The sequence below is a fragment of the Paroedura picta genome, chromosome 3 (assembly GCF_049243985.1).
Source record: "Paroedura picta isolate Pp20150507F chromosome 3, Ppicta_v3.0, whole genome shotgun sequence".
NCBI classification, from domain to species: domain Eukaryota; kingdom Metazoa; phylum Chordata; class Lepidosauria; order Squamata; family Gekkonidae; genus Paroedura; species Paroedura picta.
The window spans coordinates 62,086,577-62,113,324 of NC_135371.1; the positions used below are offsets into that span (position 1 = coordinate 62,086,577).

The window sequence follows — 26,748 nt, forward strand, 5'->3', positions numbered from 1 at the left end:
AGGCCTGTGGGAAGGTACACATTGGCTGGCCCCTGTTGGCGAGCATCTGCCAATCTGCCAGCAGAACAGAGCAATCCAAACTTTCAGGGGGTAACAGCAGCTGCTCTCTGAGAGATGATAGAGGTTTATAAAATTGTGCATTGCATGGAGAGTGTGGACAAGTCGAAGGTTTTCTCCCTTTCCCACAATACTAGAAACTGGAGTCATCCACTAAATCAGACAGGGCAGATAATAATGAAAAATATTTCTTCATCCAGCACAAAGTTGAATTGTGGAACTCACTTCCACATGATGTGGTGATGGCTGCCAATCTGCAAGTGGAGTGAACAAATTAACGGAGGACAGGGCTATCAGTGGCTACAGGGCACGATGGATATCTACTCCCTCCAGTACTGCAGGCAGTGTGGAGAGCACCAGGGGAGCAGTGGCCGGAGGATGCTGTTGCAGTGGTCCTGCTTGTGGGCTTCTCAGAGGTAGTTGCATGGCCATTGACTATGACGGGAACCATTTAAAAATAATATTCAAAATAATGCACAGCACCTACTTCTCTGAGTGTAAGCACAGGCCTCATCAGGCTCTTTAATGGGACCAGGGAATGCATCACATGACCCATCTACTGCATTCTGTCCCTGGAGAGGAAATCGGAATGGAAAAAGAGCAGCAGTGGGCAGGGTGCCTCCCCTTGTCAACACTGTATAATTGTCCTTGTCTCCTTTCTATAGTTTTTGCTCCTCTTGCTGATGATCCCCCCTATTCCTTGCTTGCAGGCTGACAGCTTAAATGTCTGCTTGCTTAAGTAAAGGACAGTGCTAAATGTATCCCCATGTTCCAGTCTTGATTTAATAAGGATGGCATAATCCAATGCAATAATATTGCCTATCAAAGTGAAATGCTCAGCAGCCTTGCAACCCTGGCCAAATATTGGGGGAAAGGATGGGAGTGGGGATCAGGACAGCAATGCCTGTGTAATGAGAACAGCTAGGAGAAGGTGGCTGACCTGTTTATGCCAGGAGTCCAGGTTAGTCCTTCCAACACACGAGGGGCTTGGCCAGCCCAAAACAGGCTCTTTGCAATATACGCCGGAAGAAAGAGATCTGAGTAGAGAGCTCTGTTCAAATGAAGCTTTCCACACTGCCCTTTGTGTGTTTGGCCAGTGGGGAAGGCATGCAAGACTCACCTCACAGGAATGCCTCTGGCTTGTAGTACGCGATAATATTCCACAGATTGGTATGGAGACACCCGCTGGTCCTTGGCGCCCACACAGAGCAGCACAGGTGTATTCACCTACAGGAGAGAGAGGACCCAATGAGCACGTGAGCAATACACAAAAGTCCTGCTTGCCACTTTGGGTCAAACTAAAAAAATAAAGATCCAAATGCTATGCCAAGAAAAGTGGAATTCTGCGTGTCAAATAAAGAAAATTGTATGTTTCCTTATCATGTTTTTGTTATTCACAAGATGCATAAAGGTGCCATTACAGAGACTGAGGTCCCCTCTGCTCCCACTCTACATACTGCAGAAATTCTGCTCAGCTCTCCTTCTGAGTGCTGAGATTTCAGCAAGTGTTCTCACACAATATTTAGCTCTGTTTGCAGCATAAGGTTTGCTATTTTAGCACAAGTGCTGAGATTCTCAGGACGCCAAGTTCTAGTCCCTAGTCCCAAATTTCACAGGAGTGCAGTATTGGCACAATACACATAGCACATAAATCACTGCTCCAAAGACAAGTTACTTTTGTAACTCTCTTTACGTGGGCCCACCCTTGTCTTTGACCCAGAAACTTCAGCTGGTACAGAATGCGGCCGCCAGGGTCCTTACTAGGACTTCTTGGAGGGCTCACATTCAGTCAGTGTTGAGACAACTATACTGGTTACTGGTCTGCCTCCGGATCTAGTTCAAGGATCTGGTTTTAACCTTGAAGGCTATATGCAGCCTTGGTCCTACCTGAGGGACTGCTTATCTGTGTATGCCCCCCACAGGGATCTCCATTCTGCGGGTAGGAATCTGTCCTGGGCCCCCAGAATATCTGCCTAGCCTTGACCAGGACCAGGGCCTTTTTGGCCTTGGCCCCCACCTGGTGGGATGAGCTCCCAGAAGAGGGCCTGCCAGATGGAGCTCTTTCACCAGGAGTTTGGTTGAGGCTGGGGGGTGGGGGTAGGGGTGACTGGAGTTTTGATCTAGGGGTCCTGCCCTAATTGAATGCCCCAGAGTTACAATTAAAATCAGGATATTATTCCTTGGTTGGGATGAGCGGAGTTGGGTAGGGGGGATTATTGATTTACCACCATCTTATAACTTTGGGATATTGTGATTATTGTTACTTTTGTTTTAATGGAATTTTATGGGATATATGGTTTTATGGTTTTACCTGTAAGACGCCTCAAAGCGGCATCGTCGTGAGAAGTGGGGTATAAATAAATAAATAAATAAATAATAGTCTTGTTTAGTCATTACAATTTGGTGATCCAACCACGTGCCATGTGCAGTCCTATTCAGTATGCACAGGAGCCATTTTGGTGAGTTACGCAGTGCACACCTTTTCTGTCTTTGGCAAGGGCAATTGTGAACTCAGATGTTTCAGGGAACAAGCACTTCTGAATGGAAGCTGGAAAATACAGCATTTCTTTATTCACACAGAAAGGGAGGCAAGTATATCAGAACAATCATGGGTCGTGCATGGTCCCATTACGAGAGGCTGGGCTGTCAAAACTGCCAGGACTGAATGGGGCTTCTCTGACTCTTACCTTTGCAGCATGAATGATGGGGGAGCGGAGCAGCATGGCCACCAGATCCTCCTCAGACGGAGTTCGCTCAAAGAAGTATGGCAAGCCTAGAGACGCGTAGCGCCTGTGGGAAGGGACAGTTAGGTTCATGCCCTGGCTTGTGGCCCTTTTCTACGGTTGGAAAGTGGCTTGCGTGGAGGAGGTCAGAGAGGAAGACAAGAGGGCCATAAACTGGAAGGTGAGGATTGGGGAGACTGACCCATGAATGGAGAGAGGATAAGGTAATGTGATAGAGACACGGCAGCATGAAGGCTGTTCAAAAAGAGATGGATCGCGATCGGGAAGAGGAGGTTCTCAGAACAGGTGAGACGAGAGAACTGATGAAAATCAGCTCCTTACCAGTCAGGGATGTCGGAGGTCCCCAGCAGAGTGGCCATGTTGATGACGGGGCTTCTGACTGCACAGGCTTTGTACATCTTTGGGTATCGACCAAGCAGGTGGCAACAGATGAAGCCCCCGTGGGAGCCTCCCAGCAAGGCAATTCTGTTTGGGTCCAAAGGCTCTGACTGCAGCGCCAACTCTAGTGCCAGCTGTGATGGCAGGACAGAGCAAGGGTCAGGCCTGTCCTCAAAGAATGCGGTCCCTGTGAGGCACCCAGTGGGACCCCACAGACCTGAATGCTACCCAGCCCACTCAGCCAGCTTTTGCCACTTGAGTCTGCTCAATGAGTGAAGCTGGCCAAGGTTCTTAGAGGGGGGAATGCAATCCTCAGCCTCTCCGTCCAGTCACCCAGCACAGATTAGCTGATCATGTACTTGATTCCCCAACTCTCCTCCCAGGAAGCTCAATTAAAAATTCTCTGCGTACCTGCGGAAACTCAACTTCCTGAGGGCTGCTGGATGCTGACAGATGGTGGGTGCTCTGTGCATAGAGATACCTAGGACTGGCTCATGCCACCACAACCATCTCCTTCCCTTGTTGCCCTGGCTGAGACCAAGATAGACTACAGAGGCACAGCATAGAACTGGGAGGAGGTGTGTGGAAGGAGGCAGCAAGGGGGGGGGGGTCACAACATAAGCAGGTCTCTGCCAGAGCCAGCTCTATAACAGCTGCCTCCCACACACCCCACAAGCTTGCCTGCTATTATAAAGAGGGCAAACGGATATGCAGCATGACATCTGCTAATTAGGTCTCCTGCTGCAGCAGTCCTGAGCCATGCACTTTTTATTTACACTCAGGTCATCCTGCACGGAATGAAAGAGAAAGAGAAAGAAAGGAGGCTGACCTGAGTGTCTTCCACATCTTGTATCCCAACACGGGAGATCAGAGAGTCAATGCTGGCCTGGCCAAAGCCCAAGGAGCCTCTGTAATTCACTGCTTAGAAAAAGGCAAAGCAAGCAGCAGCAGAAGAGATGTTTTTTGTACTATCCAAAGGAGTCTCAAAGCAACTTACAATCACCTACCCTTCCACAGAAGAGACCCCGTGAGGTAGGTGGAACTGAGAGCATTCTGGTATAACTGTGACTGGCCCAAGGTCACCCAGGTGGATGCCTTCGGAGGAGGAGTGGGGGAATCAAACCCAGTTGTCCAGATGACAGGCCACCTGGGAATATAGGTCCTTACCCATGAGCACTGCAAAACCCAGCCGGCAGAGACATGCCATGGTTGGACGCCAACAAGCCTCGAAGACCGCGTGAGGGCCACCTGGAATGAGAAGGGCAGCCATACAAAGAAAGGCTGAGAAGCCCTGGCATCATCCCTTTCCTCATTAGAAGCTGAGAGCCAAACATGCAGCTTCAAAAGCCTTTTCAGGCACAAAACCATTCCGGAAACCTTGCCACCTTAAGAAGAATGATAATATCCTGATGAGGATCTGGGACAAAAAAGAAGCCGAGGGAGAGGAGAGGTCTAGTGGATGGGGGATTGGAAAGTGGTTGCTTCAGACTGAAGGATAGCTGTCACTCACCATGTGGAGAAACAATAAGTGGGAAGCCCTTTCCCCCATGTTGGCAGCCTTGTGGTCTCAACAACAGAGCTTCAAATGCTGCAAGGAAGGCCAAAGATTAGCTGCAGATCACCAACACCCACCTTCCCCTCCCCCAGAGTCAACCGGCTACACCAGGGCTCTACATGCTTCTCCTGCAGAATCATTCTGAGGTTCTGATCCAGGAATCTAAGCCCATCAAGTTCTTACTGGGACATCTCAACATCCCCACCAGAGTATTTCCTATTATTTCAGCACCCAAAATGGCATGTTGTTCCTCCCAACTACTTCTGTGCCAGCATCAGACTGATCTTTAGCCTGTACAGAATTAATAAAAGGTGAGCCAGCGGCAGAGTGGCAGGGCAGCCCTGAGGCAGCAGCCGGAGAGGAGGACGAGGAGGAGCCGCGGCCTGGTACCAACTGATCCACGGACCGGTCCCGGTCCCTGGACCGGAGGTTGGGGACCACTGCTTTTAACTATCCTCATCAGCCAGCCTATGCCCCAACCGGTACAACTACAGATACCTATGCAACTAATTGCCAAATCCTCAGAAAATTCCAGTGAAGCTAAAGAGTGGATGATGGGCTGGCTGGGGCCTCTGTGGCCCTATTCCTTACCACATGGGATGCTCTCCTCAGTCGCAGACGGCTGCACAGTGAGGATTTTCCATTCCAGATCTGGTAGCCCAGAAGTTTCCACCACTCTCACCCACTGCAGTTCCTGCTCACGCCCTGAGGGGGGAAGCACTCCCACCTTCTGCCAAGCAGACACACTGTGGTTATAGGAAGCAACAGGCAGAGAGGTTGCCCACAGTCCTCTTCATGACAAGTGGCCTATTTTGGAGAGGGAGGCACGCATTTGCGTTCAAGGGTTTCTTTTTGTCTGTGGCAAGGACGTTTCTTCAGCGGCTTGTGTATAACAGTCCTGGATTCCAAGGCCACAGGTATACCTGTGCAGGAATCCTGGTGCGTGGGCAGAGATTTCTGAAGGCACAGCCTAAATAACATTTTTAAAAACTTATTCTGCTTTTGTGTCTAACAAGGCCAGCCATGCTAAAGAGAACGTCCGCGCTCGGTATTTCTTGGCCAGCATCTCCCTATGTGATCTCCCTAGAAGGACGACATGCACATGAATGGGATAGAAAAAGAGTCCAGTGATTATGGCAGGGCATCACCCACCCACTTGTTTACTGTATCACGGCTCAGAAACAGAGACGGTGGGCTGCTGTGCTGGACTTGCAGAGGGCTTATTCTGCTGCCAGAGAAGCTCCTTACCAACACCGGAGGGCAATTGGGCGATGAACAGCTGACCACCAAGAGATCCTGTTGAATTCCCAGCAGAATCCAGCTCCCCTCTGGGGTGCCTAGGATGGAACAAAGACAGTTGCACAGACAGCCACAGGTTGCAACTGCATTTCTAGCCTTTGTGCAACAGTCTAACACATGTCAGAAGTCCACACTACTGGGGTGAGAGGGAATAACATTGTTGCGTGGGAAATTCTGTTTGACTCTTTAAAGGAACAGGATGCTAAGACTCTATAAAACAGGAAAGAAATAACTTTCTAAAGGAATAAGGGTTTGAAAAAGGAGGAGGGATGGAAGATCAGCTCCTTATTACACCCCCCCCCCCGACCCGGCCTGGGAATTTTAGTTGGGGGACATTGTCAGACTGTAAAACTCTAAAAATTAAATAATAATAATAATAATAATAATAATAATAATAATAATAATAATAATAATAATACAATTTTTAACCTTGTATGTTGTTTTCAATGTTGCTACCCACTCTGTGCAATATAGAAGTGTGGGATACAAATATAAATTTATTTATTATTGTATTATTATTGGCTGTATATATTTTTTAACGCTAGAGTGCGTCACCCCAAGGGTCAGACCTGACCTAGTGCTTGCACAGGGGATACGTTTACCTTTACCTTTATTTTTTTTTAAGTTGCTTCAGCAAACAATGAGTTCATTTTAAAAGGCAGCCTGACTGCTTCTGCCTGAAATGCTGAATAGTTAGGTCCATCCCGCACAGGTTTAATGTAGCAGGAGTTTGGCAAATTGTAATCGCTACTAATATGCAGTTATGCACGACGTCGTATACAATCTGCCACACTCCTGAAACAGTCCCGCTAAAAGCGCTTCGTTGTAGCGCTTCCAGGGAAATCCCCAAAAGTGGATTCACCTTCTGGAAAGCGCTACACTCTTGCAAACAATCTGCAACAGTTTTGAAAATGTTCTGTGCGTTACCATTGTTGCGGTTTCAGCAAAGTCCCTCCCTCTGACTCTCTCCTCTCAACTTCTGGCTAAGCAATCGCCATTTTTTTCTCTCGGAGCAAGCGAAGAGCAACGAACCGGCGAGCCTTCATTCACCCAACGAGGCTTCTCCGGCTGCAGTCCCTCCACACAGCTATTTTAAAGCTCCCCTCAAGTCACCAAGCACAACACAGCCCCGTTTGCAAGTTTATTTTTTGGCCGAAAATCGCACCTGTGCACAGGGGAAGGGATTTTTTTTTCACTCAGGGGAGTGTGGCAACGATGAATCGGCAGCTCACACGCCAGCTGCCAGCTAGATGGGTCTCTACGTTAGGAGGAAGCAAGGAATCAAGGAATCAAGGCATATTCGTTGCAACATGTGTCTTTCTTTTTTAAAAAAACCTGTTCTTAAAGGCAAAGGGGCTTTTTCGAAGCATGGTAACAACCGTCCATTGGCTGTTCGTTTCATTGACGGCCAGGGGCAGGACAAAGCACAGAAAAATCACTTCCTTTCTAGTGATTTTTGCCGAGACCGGAAACCTGTGGGAAACGATTGAAACACAACTGGATTCCACTACAAAGGCAGGTATGTGTTACACCGAATTCCACTATTTAAAATTCCGTTTTTTCTTTCTGTGAGCAATTTGCCACATTGTGCGGAATGGGCCTTACTGTGACAGTTATAGGTGATTGGAGTCCCTGCCATTTTGGGGTTGACACCACCTTCTCTGGCAGCCATTTTGTAGCTGTGCCCACTAGCCTGTGCCAGAGTTCTAAAGGTGCCCACAGGCTGAAAAAAGTTGAGGTCCTCAGGTATTTAGGAAGTGGCTGTTCCATGGAATAAGGCTCCTTCAGCCTACAACCTGAGATATGATTGTACCTGCTGTAACACACTTCACACTCCCCAGTTTGGTATCCACCACCAACAGTTCCTGTAACAGAATGTAAAGAAAGATCATGGAAGCTGCTGCTGAGATACAGGAACCTACTCAGTAATTACATGTGGGCACCTGCCCCCTACACATTGTCTCTTGTGGAGGAAAGTATATCTGGAGCTAACTGGACAGTAATTCATGCTCTCCCCCCCCAGTGACCTTTTTATTGAGGGGGGGCAACCATCTAAATAAATTCATCAGTCCACTTCTAAGCTTTGCATCCACACACCACAAAGCTGGATGTTTTGCTACACTCTTCTCTTTGGGTTTTCTTTACAATGTCACTTTCCAACAATCCTACAGATATGCACTCCATCGGCCGGCCATCTCCCTTAATTTTCCAGACCTCCTCTGCTGCCTGAGCATACCTTCCTACTCCTCTGAGGAGTACTCAGCAGGACTCGGCGGTTGTCTGTGGCCCAGCAGAGCAGGGGCAGTGCCCCTGAATAAATCCCCCAGAAACCTTAAAGGGAGAAGACAAGCCCAGTGAAGAGCTTGAATACAACTCAGGTGAAAAACATACAAACTAAAATACGGACAAAGCCAGAAACTGCAAGTGAAACTTTGGAAAGGGGGATCAAGTAGACAAATCTAGCAGGTGGAAATATGGCATTAAGGCATATTTATGGCTCACAAGTTGCTCCATTTTCAAGTGTTAAAAGGTAAACATTAGTGCTTATGTTAAGGCAGCAAGAGCTAGGAAACAAAAATAACAAGTGTGCTAGAACTGGGTGGAATGCCAGGGTGATCAGATGTAGCAAGCTCTGGGTAGCATTTCTCAGTTGAAGAAATTGGGACTTACTGGTGGCGGTCCTGACCACATCCACTACTGTGCAGGTAAGCTTTGTTTGCCAATTGAGCTACATGGGAGAGAAGATCAAACAGAGATCCAGTTAACAGAGATACTGGGAACAGGAAGTGCTGTGCTTCAAGCTGGATCCTATGGATCCATTTCTTTTGTGTAGATGGTTCCAAATTAATCTACCATGCAGCCCTACCATGCAGCATTCTGAATCATACTGAGAGTTCATAAGCGTGACATTTTTATCTTTGGCATCCTATGTCAAGGTTATGCCAAACGTAGCTCTCCATCTCTCTGAACCCTTTTTTCTGGAGGCCTCTTGTTCCATAATTCCACAGTCCCATGGCTGTACACTCCCAGCTACTCTCACCTTCAGGGTAGTTCTTTTCCACTCACCATCTGTAGCTTCAGGCACTGGCGATGAGGCCCAAATACAGGCCCCTCTAAGTAGAGCAGGTGGGTCCCATCCAGGCTCAGCCGGGGAGAAGAGACAGCCTGGCAGTCTGAGGACAGCAATTCTGCAACCACAATTATTATGCAGCATCGATTATTAGATGTTTTATGCATGCCAAACTGACATTCTTTTATGTTCTTTAAACATTTGAGCTCCTATAATAAACAATTTATATTTTTCTAAAATTGATTTTATCCCTAACCTTTTTGGTTCTTGCCTGTTTTTCAGGTTGGGCTTTTGTTTCCCTTTTTGCTACTTGTAGATTTATAAATGCATAACTCACAAGATAGCTTTTTAATCTCCCAAATGGCCCCAAAGCTCCCAGCTGGTAAAAATGCTGCTATAGGAATAGTAAACATCTGAATCAATCTTCTGAGAAATTCCTAGTCACCCTTCTAGGGCTTCTTCTGACAACCAAGTACCTCGCCCATGTTTTAGAAATGGAAAGCATCAGGATCAAGGAAATGGCTGAAGAAAGAGACTCAGCTGCTTTGCAACACCAAATGGATGTGAACTGTTTAAATCTGCGGATACGCGTGTTCCCAAGTACTTCCTGGCTTCTTCCCAAAATGCAAATAGGAAAACTTGTATCAGAAAGTGCAGAATGAATCCCAGAATGAATCCCAACCTAAATGGGATTCTTTTATGTCTTTTATAGTTGCACAGAAGGGGGAATCTGTCAGGAACAGCTTCTTCTTGATCTGTAGTACTAAGCCAGGAAAAGCTGTACCTTTTAAAATTCCCCCCTTTGCAGGACTTACCACAGCTATTTCCAGAGAGTTCCAAGAGGAACAGGGCTGACCTACAGCAGGGAGAGGGAAATTGTAAGAAACGATCCAAACAACTTTTCTCCCCAACCCCAACCTCATTCCATTTCAGTCCTGGGATATTCCACATATCCACATTTTGCACTTGATAGTGAATCTTAGAATCTTAGAGCTCTAATATTTGCTCTCTTCCACATTCTGTTTTAAGCAAGTTCTTCATATTAATTATTTATATCCTCTTCCATAAACTAAACAATCGTAGGGGAGCCTGCGGATTCTGTGGTTACTTTTGCTTCAGGCATCTTCCTGATGGTAGCAGGCGGGTGCCCTCCACCCCCAAACTTGAGTCTCACATCAACAGGATCTAAAAGCCAATGCAGTGCAGTGGTTAAACTAGGATCTGGGAAAATGAGGTGCGACTCCTCACTTTGTCATAGATTCTTTTGCTGGTGGCCTGGAGTCAGTTACGCATTCTCAGCCTAACCCACTTGAGAGGGTGGTTGAGAGGATAAATTGAAGAGAAAGATGTAAGCTGCTTTAGGTCCCCATGGGGGGAAAATGTAGGGTATAAATCAAGTGTGTGTGGATGGATAAATAGATATTGTACATGGCCAGAGGGCTTTACAAAGTATATTTAAAACAACAGCAGATAAAAACAGAACCGTATTTCTCCAGTGAATACATAAAATCAGTGAGAATAAAACGATGTATCACAACAATCCTTATCCATTGTTGTTCCTCTATATATTTATGAAACAGCCTAGGGGGTGGGACGTGTCTGGCTGTCCAAGTTGGAATAGGGCTAATCAGGGTGCAGCCAGCTTTGTCCTGATTGGCCCTACCCCTGCGGCTCCCGCCCCCCATCCCTGGACTCTAGCCTCTTTGCTCTCAGACGCCTCAGTGCCTGGAGCCAGCAGCAGGTAAGGAGAGAGGCCCTGGGCAAAGGATCGTGGTGGAGGGCCTCTTGGCCTGCTAGGTTGGGCCTGCTGACGAGGGCTTCCCAGCCTGCTGACGGCTCGTTAAGGACTGCTAAGGAGCTGACTAGCTGACTACTAAGGAGCTCTGTCCTGGCCCTGCTAACGAGCTGCCCAGCTCCCACTCGCCCCACTTGATCTGGCTGTGAGCTGGCGAAGCACCTCTCGCCGCGTCAGGCCGACGGCTCTGCGTGACTGCCAGGGGCTCCCTAACCTAGCGCCCGCTGTATTAGTTGCAGCGGGCTTGATTACTAGTTTTGTATATTTATTCCAAGATTTCAGGATGACTACGTGGACACAGGCTTTGAACGAGGGGAGGCCAAGCTCAGTCCTCATCAGTGGGTGTGGTCATATGGAAATAAATCTTTTTTTCCCTATCAAATGAGAGTGTCAATAATAACCCTTTTTATACTAGAACAAAGTTTGAGTCCAGTGGCATCTTTAAAACAAAATTTATTTATTTATTTGTACAGTCATAGACCAAGTTTTATTCAGTGTATAAGCTTCCATGTGCTGCTGGTCTTCACTTTGTTCTTCTGTTTCAAACAAACAGAAATACCCACCTGAATCTTTTTTTTTTTTTTTGGTACTCGGCAGAACTGTATCTAGAGATGCTGAGTTCCTCCAGTATCCTCCTGTGCTGTACTGTTCTGGACTCCATCTTAAGCAAGCTACAAACTGCAGACAAACGTTGAGTATTTCTATTATGCCCTAAACAGCCTTTTCTCTCTAGAGCCTCTCTGCACAAGACTTCATAAAGCCTGATGAAAGCTTGCAGGAACTATTTTATGTCATTTTCATTGATTTCATTGATTTTCCCCTCTCTTTGAAATTCAGGATGTAGAGGGTTTTTCTTCCCACTCTGTCTGGGAGCTGAGTGACCCTTTGGGCCATTCCACACGACTTAAATATAGCAGAAGTCTTATGTTTGGTAAACACTACAAATTCAAGGTTCTGCATGATGTCACACACAATTTGCAATACTCCTGCAACACTCCTGCAAAAAGCGCTTCGTTGTAGCGCTTTTAGGGGAATCGGGAAAAGTGGATTCCCCTAAAAAAAACGCTGCACTTCTGCGCACAAGCTGCAACAAACCAGCGAAAGACATGTGTGTTCTCAATGTAGCGGTAGAAAGAATGTCCCTCTCCCGCTCTTGCCTTGAACTTCTGGAGAAGCAATCGCCATTTTTTCCCCATAGACCTGCGAAAGCAATGAACGAGCGAGGCTTCTATGGCTAATGTCCTTCCACAGAAGTGATTTAAAGTAAAACAAAGCTCCCTATGTTCCCAAGCACAACACAGCCCCCTGTTTGGCACTGCCCGTAATTTCAGCCACAAATCGCGCCCGTGGGGGGGGGTTCTACTTGAGGAGCGTGTAAATCAGTGGTCCCCAACCTTTTTTCGGCTGGGGAGTGGCAGGGCAACTGCCCTGCCCGCGCAGCGCACATGCGCGGCCAAAATCGCACATGCTCGATTTCGGCAGCGCATCGCGCATGTGCTCATGTGTAGCTGGGCCGCGCATGCGTGATGCGCGGCACGGCCCTGATTCCCTCTTCCCCCCCCCTCCCGCAGTAAGAAGCTTCCCGGGCCGCAAGCTTGCGGCCTGGGAAGTTTTTTTACTGAGGGGGGGGCGGGAACCACGGCCCGGCGCCCTGGCCTTCGTGGCCCGGCACCAGGCCGCAGACCGCAGGTTGGGGACCACTGGTGTAAATGATTAATCGCCAGCTCCTATGCCAGCAAAAAGGTCTTTCCGATGCAACGATTGAACACAGATTCGTTGCAACGGGTGTGTTTTGTTTTTTAAAAAAACAGTTCTTAAAGGGAAAGTGGCTTTTCGGGAGCACGAACACAACAGCCCATTGGCTGTTTTGTTTGCTTGACAGCCAGGGGTGGGAAGAAGCGCAGAAAAAAATCACTTCCTTTGTTGCGACGAAATTCCACTATTTAATATAGCGTTTCTGCATTCTGTGAGCAATTGGCAACACTGGTCCTTGTGTGGAATGGCCCTTTGAATCTGCCCTTCAGCAATAGCTGGTTCAAGCACAGCTAATCACAGAGCAAGGTCCAGGGTCATTCACAGTCATGGGCCAATGAGACCTCATTTACCACTGCACCAGCATGATTTATTTATGAATTTATTTAGACTTCTATACTGCCCTTCCCTACGGCTCTGGGCGGTTTACATTAAACATTGTGGAATGTTTACATGGAATATTATAACAATGCAATAAATAACAGTCATAACATAATCATAACATGACATGACAGCCTGAACAGTATTATTAACAGAACGGTATTATTAACAGAATGGCAATCCCTAGGCAGGTCAGATTGGTCAGTCATGGATGTTGTCTGAGGGAGGGGGACCAGCAGATGTTTGAATTAGTTGGCCTCATGCAAATGTCTGGTGGAGGAGCTGCCTTTTGCAGGCCCTGCGGAATTGTGGAAGTTGGGCAGGGGCCTGTCGAACTGTATCTTGGAGAACTGGGTTAAAATCCCCAGTCTGCCAGTGAAACTTGCTGGGTGCTTGTGGAGGGGGGGGGGGGTGTCACACATTATCAGCCCAACCTACCTCACTGGGTTGTTGTGAGGATAAAATAGAGAAGACATGAATTATATAAACCAACTTGGGTCCCCACTGGGGAGAATGATGGGGTATAGATGAAGTAAATAAATAAATACCTTCTGTTGGAGCAAGCTTTCAATCCCAGTCTGAAGGGCTCATGCCACCAGCCAACAAATATAATACCCTTGTTGTTGGGGGACCACAGGGCCTGGCCAGGAAAGCAAAGCCATCATATGAGTCAGCAGCACCTCAGCATTATCTTGTGGGCATGACCTACCCTCACACCCCATGTAACGTCACTGATGCTGATCAGAATCCTCAACAGTTGCCTGACTCATCCACAAAGCCTTCTACTGGGACCTGCTCCTGTCTAGGATAGCCAGACAAGGCAGCCTACTTTCATGACAGAAGTGTTTGCAAGATGTGAAATTCATGAGAAACAGAGTTTTCCCGCTGGACTCCCATTCATGGAATGTGCTGAGCTTGCAGTAATGTCCATGGCCCTCAGAGCTAGTACCCCAGACCCCATGAGAAAGTATCTGGCAGGGATTTGTTTTTTTAAGAGCTGAGAGAGGTGTAAGGCTGAACTGAACCCGGATTCTTTCATTTGTGGGGGGCTCTGCACACCCAAAACACTTATCCAGGTCTGAATCCTGAGGACCAAAGAATACATTTTTACCTTTGCCAAAGATGTTAGTAAAGGGATGTACAGTGTTGAGAGTCTATAGCAGTAGCTAGGACCATGAGCATAATGACAAGTTTCCTTCCTACCTTCTCCAAAAAGCAACCATGACAATTTAAGAACAGAGAAAAACTGGAACAGAGCTTCCCCATCACTCATGATTTCTGACAGGGACTGCAGTTCCCCACTGACTTCCCACATTGCAATTACTCACCTGCCCAGGAGAGACGTGTCCTGGTACGCCACCTGGGACTGAAATTTCATTGGTTTGAACATCCAGCACACACAGCACAGGGACACTGTTTTCATTCAGCATCTCTCCCCAATTGTCATAGTACACATATTGCTCCCCCTAGGACAAAATACGAGGGGAAAATATCATTGAGTTCTGCCTTTAAGACCTGTAATTCTCTAATATGCAGACATGGGCTGGTTCCACACTTTCCCCCCCCCCCCCATTGTCAATCCTGCTGAATTCAGATCAATCTTCTGCCTTTGTTTTCCCTGAACTGAAACAGACATTACATTCTACACTTAATTGTTTGGCTGCTCTCTCCTTCCCGCTTGATTGGGGAAGCTAAGAGGGGGGAAGGGAGTGGTGATCATGAAGCTCCAGCCGGCATTGAAGGAGCACAAGGCTGGAAAGGGGTTTATTTCCTGCTGTTTGTCTCCTCTACAGCCAAAGCAAGGCGGGGGGGGGGGGGGATGCAGCACGAGGCTACTTGTTTATTTTTCTTTTCCTGAGCAAGCGAGGTGAAGAAAAACAATCCAAAATGCAAGTCTCAGCACATAGAAGTATGGGCTTTTGGACAAGATCACAGTCACTTAAAAAATGAGGGCAAAAATAAATCTTGTGAAGGAATGGCAACCAGGAACCGGAGTCTTTGAACTGACACCCTGACCAATCAGCAACAGACTACCACACTGCGTCAGTGTCAGCATTGGAGGCATGGAGGAGGGGGAGGACGTTAATCCAGCAAAACACAGAGATCTACACTTATAACTGGGGCTTTTGGAGTGGTTTTCTCAAATGTAGCAAGTTATATCTGATCCTGGAAATCTCAGTTGAAAGCTAGGGCATTTTCATACATTGTTAAAAATAGCGTTACACCAACTGAATGTAATAACGCTAAATACAATTGCACCTACTAGCTCCCCTTCACCTTTTTGCTCTTGCACTTCTTCTCTGCTGCCATTTCGCACTTCTCTCCCTCAAGTTCTGCTGAAAATGGCAGAAGAGAGCAACGCGGTTTATATGTGACTCTCTTCCGCCTGTCAATCAAGTCAGGCAGCCAGTCCCCTTTCTCCATGCTTTAAAGGGCCTGTGACGTCCGCTAATTTTCAATTCAATACTTCTCCACTGAGACACCTATGCATAGATGCATAGTGCTTCTTTATTGCCACCCCTTATGGAATCACAAGTCTTGCTTCTTTAAAAAATGAATCTCATTCCTGATTGGGAGGGGAACTAGGAGAGGCATGCTTTTTGCTACAACTTTGGGGGAATTTTTTTTTTTGTCTTTGCCTGGACACTTGTACACCTATTCATTGATCCAGGCAGTTGGCTTTAAAAAAGAAAGAAAAAAAATCCTGTCCCCGGGAGAAGGGAGAGGTAGGTGGGTGCGAGGGCGGGATATTGGATGCAGAGATAGTGCTTCTTCACCTCCATACCTTTTTTTGGCTGGTGGGCTACTGGCTTCTCTCCGGTAGGTAGTGGTACATATGCTGCTGAATGCACTTTTTGGGATTCACCAACTAGCACTTTAAAATGGAGGATGTAGCCAGCTGTATAATACCCAGGCGCCAGCACCCACGCCTCCCTTCCCCCCCCCCCCCGTCCCCGGGCCTCGCTCTCCCTCTCCGATCCCCAGCCTGAAAAAGGTTGAGGACCACTGGGCAATGTCATGTGGAGGGGCTGGAATATAACGATAATGAAGGGTAAGTATATCACTATTTTTAAAGGGTGCAAAAAACTCCACGGATCAATCATAGATTTTGCAGAGGGGAAATTTAAAGTGCTAAATATCAAAATGGAAATTGAATAACATGTAGATGACTTTTTAAAATTCGGGGTCACCAGGGATAAAAAGCCCAGTGTAGATTCAGCCACGGAGTCCTGAGTGATATCTAGAGGCATCCTCCACTCATCAGGGCTTGCTCAAGACATTTTGCTTGTAGACAGAGCCCTACCTTGGATGTGAGGGTGATCTGGCTGCGACATCTGTCACCCCATTGATCGCCAGGGTTGATTCGTCTGATCTGGCTGGCTAGGCAGCTGTCCCCTACCTCCCTCACGGCTTCATGTGCGTCCCTCCCGAAGCTGCGTGCTCGGTGGAAGAGGACGACCATCCCAGATAGAAGGAGTGTACTGTTCTTTGGTCAAGGGTATATGATAGCTGTGCTCCCCTGCTAGACAGAGCCCTACCCACCCTATGACCTTCTTCTGTAAGCTTGCCACTTCTTTCAGTCTAACTGTTCTAAGCAAATGATGGATGATTTATGCACATGGGGCCTTGGATCACACTGGAAGATCATCTGCTTTGAATGAAGAAGGTCCCCAGTATCTCCTGCTAAGGTACTAGGAGATGCAAGAACTTTGCATGAAACCTTGCAGAGCTCCAGTGACAACAGCCAATACTGACCTCGATAGACCAATGGTATCATGCAGTATAAGGCAATTTTGTATATGTTCCTGTGCTGTTAACTACCTACCCACAGATCTTCTCAGGCTTGGTCATAAAACAGCCATGCTGGTCTCGTTTTGAAACTGTGCCTCCTGAATTTCAAACACATGGAACAGAGTGGATTGCATGCTATCAGGCCTCCAGGAAACTTGCTAATGTAGTCAGTGAATACTTTGTTGTAAAGAAAATGTTCTTTTGGGGCATCGAGAAACTGCAGTTTTGTATTAAAGAGTATAGAGTTTTTGCCAGCCCATCAGATTTATCAATCAAGACTGTACAGCATGGGGGATATTAAAATGATTTAATGTCTGAAGTAATAAAGTAAAGAGATACCTTTGTTGTTTCACTTGGTTTCTCTCCTTCCTGGGAAAACCTGTCTTGAGATAAAAGTGGCTGCATTTTGGGGCGTTTCCTCTCTGCAACATACAGGATCTGTGTTTCTGAGCTGGACCAGGCCAAACATCCAAATTGCTCTGGTGGCAGAAGGGAAACAATAAAACGAGTGTGAAATGCCTGAGCAGGGCAATTCTTCAAGCTAAAGTGGAATGTAAGTAAGGAACAGGAAGAGGACCCTGCACCGGGAGTCTGGCTGACTGATGTCTCCCCTGAAGCTATAGAGGGGAATTAGCATTTCTGAATATTCAGGGGAGCTCAATGTCTAGGAACAAAACAAGCCAAGCAGGTGCCTGGGAGCTATCTTTTTTTTTGGGGGGGGGGCATGGGTAATTTAAGATGTGTGACCATAATATGAACATTGTTTCAAGGGAGCAGCTTAAATGAGACAGCAGCAGCTGCTACTATAAAATGATGCTGGCAGTTTTCAAACAAAGCCCTAATATGCTGTTAGTGAAGGCAGAGCAGCCACAAGTTACTAATTACTGAGCGGTTATTAGCCTGAGATAACCCTGCGGTGCTTGTGGCATCATAAGAATTCATTTTGCTGCAAAACAAGTTCCCTTCTGGTGTGGATGCTTCACACTTGTAATGCTGCAAGGAGCAAAGGGGCTGCTGAGTCAAAGCCAGCATGGTCAAAAAGCCAGGGGGAAATCTTCAATAATATCATTCATGTTTTGGCCTTAAATTTGTGACTCTGTGCTCACCAATGTTCTTTTACAGTAGCGATCCCCAACCTGTGGGCCATGGACCACATGTGGTCCTTTGACTAATTGGAGGTGGGCCGCGAAGGACGCCTTCTCCCCCCCCAGCCCTTTACTTCATCCCCCCCCCCCCCGGCCTTTTACAACACACTTCGGGTGTTGTTGTCTCCCATCACTCCCAGATGGGACTATCTCGTTGCAGAGAAACAAGCTCAGGGTTCCCATTGATTTGTCATTGTCATGAGTTAAAATTTCCATGAAAATAAAATGTTCCTTATGTTCATTGTTGTGGCATGTCTGTATCTTATTTTGAGGGGATGTTTAAACATTACCATAGTGATCAGAGAGCGTTAGGGCAGAGGTTGAGAGTAAACTACCCCCCCCCCCCAGGCCTCAGTAAAATTGTCAAGCGTTGAGTGGTCCCCCGTGATAAAAAGGTTGGGGACCACTGTTCTACAGGATCTGTTTTTATAGCCAGAAATCTTTGCAGTAGGAACAGCAAACAACATTATTATTTAAAGCAAGTTAATTTCCTATGCTTAGTGCTTTTCCATGTGCAGCAAGTTGTATTCTGGAGGAACTTGTATTATTTTAGAGCAGACTATAGCTTGTATCAGATGATATGAAGGTGATCTCCTACCCTATGCATGGAAGGGAACAGGAACATGCTTTCCAAATACCACAAAGGGATCTGAAACTGAAATTGGGTACTCTCATAAACGCTGACAGGGGCTTATGGGAATTGTAGTCCATGGACATCAGGAGGGCCACAGTTTGACTACCCCTGGTTTCTGGATCTCTGTCACTCTATTTTATAATACAATATTTACAGTCCACCTTTTGTAAGTTCATTAAAGGTTCATTAACCCTGTTAAGTTCATTAACCCTGTTGGGCTGGATACAACCCCATGCTTTTGGCCATCCTCACTCACCGTCTAGAGAAAGCAGCAAGGAAAACTGATCTCAGTTTACAGACTTAGAATCTACTCACTATGAGGAGCTAACTATGCAAGCGTTGGGTTTATCGGACTGCTTTCAAGTTATTCTGTCTACGAACAGGGGAGATCCAAAGAGGGCTGGATGGTAAGCTGCTCCTTCACTCCCCGCCCACTCTGAATGCCTTCCAGAGGTACATTCTGCGTCCCTGCTCAGAATGGATTATATAGGATTATATTATATAGGATTATATTTTAAAAACGGCATCAGATACCTCAAGTATGCTGAACAACACACAGCTGTGGCTGGTTTTATATCCCGTGTCTCTGAGAGTTCCACTGAAATGGTATGTAGATGTGTTAACTGAGGCTGAAGTGATAGTAATAAGCAGAGCCATCTTTCCTAAGGGCATGCCAGTCATCAAAAAGCCATGGGGTGCTTTTGCATGCTCAGTTCACAGTGAGAGCGAGGAGAGGTTTTCTCAAATTCCTCCTGATGTAGCCTGAAGAGACAAGGTGAAGGCAGGCTCATAACATTGGAGTCTCTCTCTGCTGGCAGTAGGGAAAGGATGTTAATGGGAAAGAGGAGCAGCAGCAAGCTTCGTGGCAGCAGGATGAGAGGACCATTATTCTGCACACACAGAGATGCATACAGCCAAACCAACTGCTGCTGTTCTTACCATCTGTGTAAACTCTGCCATGTTTGTCCTGCTCTGTAAGGTTGACTCTTTTCACCCTCCCACTGTTGCTCCAAACCTGCTGGGACACAGAGATCTGCACAAGACAATGCCTGCCACAACATTCCCAGGCCTGCAATCAACCTCTTACCCTCCACTCTTGGGGCCTAGATCAGTATGCCCCCCTATTGGCAGGAAAAGTTGTGGCTCCTCCAGTGTAGGCAACACCAGGAGATGAAGGCTACTGTTGACACCAATCAATCAATAATCCTTAAAGAGATCTAGTTACTGTACCTCCTTCAGGAGGCCAATGACAGTCCATATATGAATCACAGATTGGCTGCACAGTAGCAGTTCTGTAGATGAGATTTTCTTATTTCTTACTGCATTGGGGGGGGGGAGCTGAAACTGGAACAAAGCCATGATTCATCCATACTCCAGAAGTATCACTGACCTCCCAAAGTTCTTGGTCCTGCTGATTATCACACAAATTTGCCTATACGAGGCAGAGGCAGTAATACTGCACACAAGTCATTGTCCACCGGTGTAATGATTACAGGCCACAACCTAGATGGTGTGTGGGACAGCAAAGTCTAATTATTTTACCTCCAGCACCTCCTGTTTCTGTCCCCTTTCTAAGTGATGGCTGAGAATGGCCTTGTGCCTTCCAGTAGGAGATACCTGGACCAGCAATCTGTGGCACAAGAGATAAGAGTGTTTAACACAAGCAGCCAGCTCTAAAGTAAGACAGATGAGGAAACTCCTTTCTTTGCCATCTACTTTGGGCTAAACCAGTGTGAGCGTAGGACTTCCCCCAAAACATACCTTGTCAGCTGAAGAATTTCAGGTTGTATGGCCATGAAAGGCCTTTGCCCGTCAACATGGTGAGCAAGTTCAAGGAGCAATTCACAGTAATTGTCCCAAGATATAACAGTGTACCAACAACCTCAAGCACCCCAAATTCTGCCCATCCTCACTTTTACTTTGTACCCGACTGGGTCCATTCCAAGCCTGGCCTTCATTTCTTGCACAATGACTAAAGTAAGGGGCACCTGGATATTCTACTTACTGGTCTCGAATCTCAGCTGGCAAGCTAACAGGAGTAACTGAGACAACTGCTCTGCCATCATGATGCAGGATATGTTGATGGCTGAACCGCAACTGCTGACAGCTCCCCAGATCAGGTTGGCACCACTCTGCAGGAGAAGAGCAAGGTAAAGTGAGAAAACTTATGCTAGCCAGGTTTCAAGAGTTCAGGAATATAAAGCTGATGCCCAGTGTGAAATACTGTTCTCCCCAGGAATGACTGACCAATCCATACCACAGGCAGGAAATATGAGGGACATGACAAGCCCAGGAAGAAATAAGGGCAACCAATAAAACACAAAAGGCCGAATTTCCTCCAAGATCTCAGAGACTATAAGAAAATTTAGAAATAGTTTCATTTCAAAGCTGTAAGAAGAAAGAACACCTGAACTGGAAAGGAATCACATGGGTCCAATGCTGTTGGGAAGTGTTTTTTTTTTTTTTTTTTTGCTGGATTACCACAGCACTGTGGTGTATTCATGTACTTTCCAGTTTTTTAATTTTGGCTTTCTCCAGTCTTTGCTAGATCTGTTTTGCTGTGAAATTTTGCTAAAGATTGTGGCAAGCCTGGATGGCTGCTGTATGGGCTTTCCACATCCCACTCACTGCAGCCACCACTGTCCCTGCTCTAGTAAGGGGAACTCCTTCTGAATAAAGCTTTTTGCCATCACCAGTTTGGAAATTTCTTTCTGTTTAGGCGTCTACGCTCAGCAGTTGATGTAGGGTGGGACCCACAAATCGAATGGAACACCACAACTAAACACAATTCTCTAGCCTAGCAGCTTTCTCCTCCTGATGGAAATGCCTTGTACTTTGCCTTGAAACAAGAGGTCAGCTATGCCTTGACTGCCAAATAAACAATCCTCTGAACTCACAGCTTTCATTTTTTAATGAAATGCAGAGATATGCTTTTTTCCTTTTACTTCCACAACTAAGGAGGCTAGAAAGTTACTTTAAAAAAATGCTGAAAAACAGAATTCAGAGGACCTGATGTAATGATACTCATGCCAATTTTTAAAATGGTGCTGGTAGGGATGACTACTGCCAGGGGACTGGGGCAGAGGAAATTTGGGGAAATTTGCCACATGGAAATCCTGAGGCTACTGCATTGTATTGGAAGCCAAAACATCTACACACAAACATAGGTTTCTCTGTGAACAATTACTTATATGAAAGATACTAGCTAATTGTATTAAAATTGCATACATATTATACATTATATGAGAATTAATCATGAAAAAACTGAAACAGCGATATGAATAAGGAGTGATTGCATTGTAGTTTATTAATCTTTGTATTAATCTTTTGGATACCACTGGAAATCTCTTTTATTTTGCTACAACAAACTAATGATTTCAATATGAGTTTTTGTGAGTCACAGCTCACTTCTTCAGATGTGTGAAAAGAAAGTCAAACTGAGAATTATTCTTAAACTAGCAAGAAAGCCCATTGCAACCAGGAATGTAATGGGCGCTAAGACCCAGGGGACATCGGCAGGTGCAGATCTCTCTCTCACACACACAGCAGGAGCCACAGCAGGTAATCAGGGCTTGTATGCAGTTTGGCAAGGCTCTCTGTGTGTCTCTCTCAGGCGTCTGAGAGCAAAGTGGCTAGCATCCAGGGAAGGAGGGTGGGAGATGTAGGGGCAGACTGGCCCTATTCCAACTCCGGCACCCCGGACTCGTTCCACCACCCAGGCTGTTTCACAAATATTAAGAGGAACACTGGATAAGGATGAAGGATTACAAAGGGAGAGAAGCTGAAGCAGATAGGTTTGGTTAAAATTCCTCCATGAAACCTTTGAATATAAATTCTTCATTATAAAGTGAAAAAGGAACAGTTGAGGTAGAAAGGTTAGGTGTAAATTCTAACATAAAACAACAGAATTAGCAGTTATACTTAATGGATAGGAAGTCACAACACCCAGGAAAACATTTTAATTTGTTTGGATATACTTTTTCAGAACTGAAAGGTACTTTCTATTAATCCAGAAGCCTAGTTGTTAGTCTGTCTGCCTTTGACAATAAGGAAGCTCAATTCCAGTGCAGTAGCACCTTACAGACCAACAAGTTTTTCAGGGTGTAATCCAGGGCCATACCGCACAAGGACCAATGTTGCCAATTGCTCACAGAATGCAGAAACGCTATATTAAATAGTGGAATTTCATCATTCTGCATACCTTTTTTTTTTAGTGGAATATAGAAGTCCCAGTAGCATTTCATTTCATTCCCCACAGGTTTCCGGTTTCGCTGGAATCGCAACAAAGGAAGCGATTTTTTTTCTGCGCTTCTTCCCGCCCCTGGCCATCAATCAAATGGAACAGCCAATGGGCTGTTGTGTTCATGATCCCGAAAAGCCCCTTTCCCTTTAAGAACTATTTTTTTTAACCAAACACACCCGTTGCAACGAATCTGTGTTCAAGCGTTGCATCGGAAAGACCTTTTTGCTGGCATAGGAGCTGGCGATTAATCATTTACATGCTCCTCAAGTAGATACCCCCACACACACACACGGGTGCGAATTGTGGCCGAAATTACGGGCAATGCCGAACAGGGAGCTGTGTTGTGCTTGGGAACTTAGGGAGTTTTGTTTTACTTTAAATCACTTCTGTGGAGGGACTTTAGCCAGAGAAGCTTCGCTCTTTCGTTGCTTTCGCAGGTCTAAGGGGAAAAAAATGGCGATCGCTTCTCCGGAAGTTCAGGGCAAGAGCGGGGGAGGGACTTTCTTTCTACCGCTAAATATCACATGTCTTTCGCTGGTTTGTAGCAGCTTGTGTGCAGAAGTGTAGCGGTTTTTTCAGGGGGAATCCACTTTTCCCGATTCCCCGAAAAGCGCTACAATGAAGCACTTTTTGTGGGAGTGTTGCAGATTATGTGCGACGTCATGTGGAACCTTGAATTTGCAGTATACCAAAGGTAAGACTTCTGCTATATTTAAGTTGTGTGGAATGGCCCCCAGTCTTCCCCAACTTCTTTTACCATTGAGAAACCCCTGAAACATTCTTCAGGCTTAGAGAAACCGCAGAAGTTGCACAATCATGCAGAATATGGTTGGGAAGCAAAACTGGGTACATGCCCACATGGTACATCTCCCTTTTCCACCCTCTCCAGGCCTATCACTGAACATTTTAAAAATTAATTAACTCCCACCTATTTGGGAAACCCTTTCAGGGACATCAAGAATCCCCAGGGTTCCAAGAAACTCTGGATGAGAAAGACTGGTATAAGCTTTGGAAAGTCAAAACTCCCTCCATCAGATAAATCAGACTAAGATTCTTGGCCACTTTACAGACTGATCCCAACTATGTTTATTCAAAACTCCTATTGATTCTCATAAGGTAACACCAGAGTAAGCAAAGTTAGGATTATAGCCCCATGCAAAGGCTGCAGAGTGGCTTTGCACTACCACTGAGTGGCAAAGGTGCAAAAGCTAATGGACAGATGTTTGTTCTTTAAGGTAGAGAAAGCTATAAAGAAAAAAGGGCTATTCCCATGGTTCCAAAGAGACAACTTAGGAAGTACTCTGGCTGCTCTGACAGCAAAAAAGAGACTTACCCTCAGAATTCCAATGAAAATAGGAAGTGTAAATGAAGAATCAGAAAACCAAAAATATCAAAGCAGCAAAAAGCAAAACTAGAACCTTTCAACAAAGAAGTGTCACGAGACAACCAGCAAAATTCAGGCCAAAGCTCACATTGCTATTGCTACAGTACATAAAAGGGATACTGTTCCATTTTGGTACTCCTCAGTCCTCTCTTACAGGGTACATAGTTTACTCTTCAGTTCTTCAGTTCTTTTGCCACTATAGGGCCAGTGTCCGGGGGGGGGGGGGAGTGCATTGTTCAATATTCCAGTTTCTTCATAATGGAACTATAAGATTCTATATTATCATCAAAATATGACATTCCCTTTACAGTATAACACCTTTTACCTGCAACATATTCAATAACACTTTTCTTTCTTTTGCTAATTACACACCACTTTAGCTTGCAAGCTTGAGGAGTACAAGGTAGGCTGGTGTTAATTCTTTACACAGCGGAATCCACCAGCCACCCTGCATACCGTTCTAATACATGTGTGAATTTTTGCAAGAATGACCAACTTCTGTCCCTTTCTCATAATAAACGACTCCAACGAATGCAGGCTGCTTAAAAAGTCTGCATCTAGTCTAATGCCTTTGAGTTCCTCCGAATTGTCCAGCCCAGTAAACTGTTCATCAGCTACTCAAAGACACTGGGGCATGCGCAGACTGGCATGGAACAACTAGGCCCTGTGGCAGAAGCCTACAATCGGGTGGACTGATGGGAGACCACTGCAGGTAAATTATTTAAAAGATTCCGGATTGTGGTCTAAAGTTCAACCACTGAGAGGTCCAGACAGGAGCTTTTGCTTAGATCGGATAACTGGGGAAAAGTTATTACTAATTGGCTTGCTAGATTGTGTTAAATCGTTTGAAAAATAAAAGGCACACACAAGCCTACCTATTATCTCCTCCAGTATAACCAAACCAGCACCCTTTTCTTTCTCACAACTTTCTGCTTTGAGCTCCTGTTGCAGCTCCTTTCATCTGCTCCATTCAGCTACCAAAGCGGGGCCTCGGGTATGATTAAGGCACACGGCACAAGCCTGTGGTGCAGCTAGATGGCGGAGGGACACTGCATTCATTATTCGAGAGACCAGCAGTCTATTCCTCCGGGTGGTCTTGAGTCATCTGGCCCGTCATCCCATTTGCAAAAGGTTTCCAATCCCTTCCCTTCTAGAAAGAGTGGGGGGCGGGCGGGGTGAAGAGGCAGGACTTTCAGAAAGGGCACAGAGCGGGAAAGCGACCCCATTCGTTCAAGCCGACCCAACAGGCATTTCCCCACCACGGGGGGAGAAGCGAAGATCCGTCTGAGCAAGCGGCTCACCCGTGTAGAGGGGCAGGCACTTGGCGCCGCCGCACCCAACAAATCCGACCGCTACACTGGCGTAAGTGACCGAGGGGAACTGGCTCAGCTCCTGATACACAGCGCCGAGAGGGCCCCAGCCGCTGGGCACCTGCAAGACAGCGGAGCGCGTCTCAGGGCAGCAGCAGCAGCAGCAGCAGCAGCAGCAGCAGCAACCAACTCCTCGGCGGGAGGGGGGCAGCGGGGACCCAGGACCCCCCCCTCCCCCCCGAGCCCCGCCACTCTCCCTGCTTCTTCCCCACCGCCTCTCTTGCGCCGTCCGGCAGCCTGCAAGCCATGAGGGAGGCCTTTCTCCGGGAGATTGGCGTGGAAAACCAGCCCGGAAAGCCCCCAAGGCGGCGAAGTCTCCGGAACGGCCGGCCCTGACTGCGACGAAAATAGCGGAGAGCTGGCTGGGAGCGCGAAGGCAAGTGAGACGGAGCTAATCCCCGACGCCAGGCCCTGCCTGCCTTCGACCTTTCGTTTCAGTGTCCCCGGAGGAGCGGCTCCTCTCGGCCCGCCACGCCTGGCTAAGGGGAGGAAGGCGCCCCCGCCTTTCGCAGACGCCTCCATTAAGTGTCTCGTTCCGGGGATCCCTTTCGGGGTTTTGCTCGAGTGCCTTCAGCCCCCTCACCGGCCATTCACTTAACATCACGAGCCGGCTCAGAATGTGAGGCCAGGCCGCCACTTCCACTCTAGGAGTCCTATTAGAAAATAAAGGGCGGGGGGCTTTCTGTTTTACTTAGAAATACCGTCCCAACCTAGGAAAACCAAGCCTACTTCTAGCTGCACACCCCCAACCTGTGTTACTTCTTAGTTGCACACTGAACGAAAGAAAAGATGACTTCCCAGTCTCACATAACCACAATTTAACAAGGCATGATTGCCCCCCCCCCAAAAAAAACAAACAAAACAAGCAAGGCATGTGCATTTTGTCACACTTCTCTTCCCAGCCCAGTAAGGTCAGTGGAATCCCTGAAGTCAACCAAGCAGTGTAAGGATGTGGCGGCTCCGAAGAGAACAGACAGTTTGAGAGTCTTCCTGATTCTTGCAACACTTCAGTACAGCCTAGAAATTCCAGTCCCCAGGGAGGCCCCAGCATCGAAGGTTATCGCCAGACTGAAGAGATCAATTTCCCTGGTGAAAACAGCTGCTTTGGAGAGTGGATTCCACAGCCCACTGAGGCTCCTCCCTGCCCAA

General features: G+C 46.7%; 1 protein-coding gene and 1 long non-coding RNA gene across 18 annotated transcripts in view; one reads left to right on the forward strand and one right to left on the reverse strand.

The window, feature by feature from the left end:
* Window positions 1-26,488, reverse strand: part of LOC143832119 (acylamino-acid-releasing enzyme-like) — a 34,393-nt gene extending 7,905 nt beyond the window's left edge. Inside the window, exons 1-21 of one of the 16 annotated variants that reach the window (XM_077326005.1) lie at window positions 25,812-25,924; window positions 25,531-25,660; window positions 20,608-20,734; window positions 20,145-20,232; window positions 19,542-19,617; window positions 17,163-17,302; window positions 14,360-14,497; window positions 13,580-13,671; window positions 9,919-9,959; window positions 9,100-9,221; window positions 8,704-8,761; window positions 8,270-8,364; window positions 7,847-7,898; window positions 5,983-6,071; window positions 5,326-5,464; window positions 4,690-4,767; window positions 4,347-4,427; window positions 4,009-4,097; window positions 3,123-3,313; window positions 2,745-2,847; window positions 1,178-1,284 (exon numbers count right to left, since the gene is read on the reverse strand). In XM_077326005.1, coding sequence (XP_077182120.1) covers window positions 1,178-1,284; window positions 2,745-2,847; window positions 3,123-3,313; window positions 4,009-4,097; window positions 4,347-4,427; window positions 4,690-4,767; window positions 5,326-5,464; window positions 5,983-6,071; window positions 7,847-7,898; window positions 8,270-8,364; window positions 8,704-8,761; window positions 9,100-9,221; window positions 9,919-9,959; window positions 13,580-13,671; window positions 14,360-14,497; window positions 17,163-17,302; window positions 19,542-19,617; window positions 20,145-20,232; window positions 20,608-20,734; window positions 25,531-25,660; window positions 25,812-25,847 — 2,072 coding nt within the window. In that variant the 5' untranslated portion in view covers window positions 25,848-25,924. Of the gene's footprint in view, window positions 1-1,177; window positions 1,285-2,744; window positions 2,848-3,122; window positions 3,314-3,590; window positions 4,101-4,346; window positions 4,428-4,689; window positions 4,768-5,325; window positions 5,481-5,982; window positions 6,072-7,638; window positions 7,899-8,269; window positions 8,365-8,703; window positions 8,762-9,099; window positions 9,222-9,918; window positions 9,960-13,579; window positions 13,672-14,359; window positions 14,498-17,162; window positions 17,303-19,136; window positions 19,365-19,541; window positions 20,233-20,607; window positions 20,735-25,104; window positions 25,261-25,530; window positions 25,737-25,811 lie in introns of those variants that run through there. The other 15 variants (XM_077325994.1, XM_077325993.1, XM_077325991.1 and 12 more) reach the window with 15 other exon arrangements.
* Window positions 25,836-26,748, forward strand: part of LOC143832122 (uncharacterized) — a 50,716-nt gene continuing 49,803 nt past the window's right edge. For both annotated transcript variants that reach the window (XR_013229099.1, XR_013229098.1), the window contains exon 1: window positions 25,836-25,975. This is a non-coding gene — a long non-coding RNA (uncharacterized LOC143832122). The remainder of the gene's footprint in view (window positions 25,976-26,748) is intronic.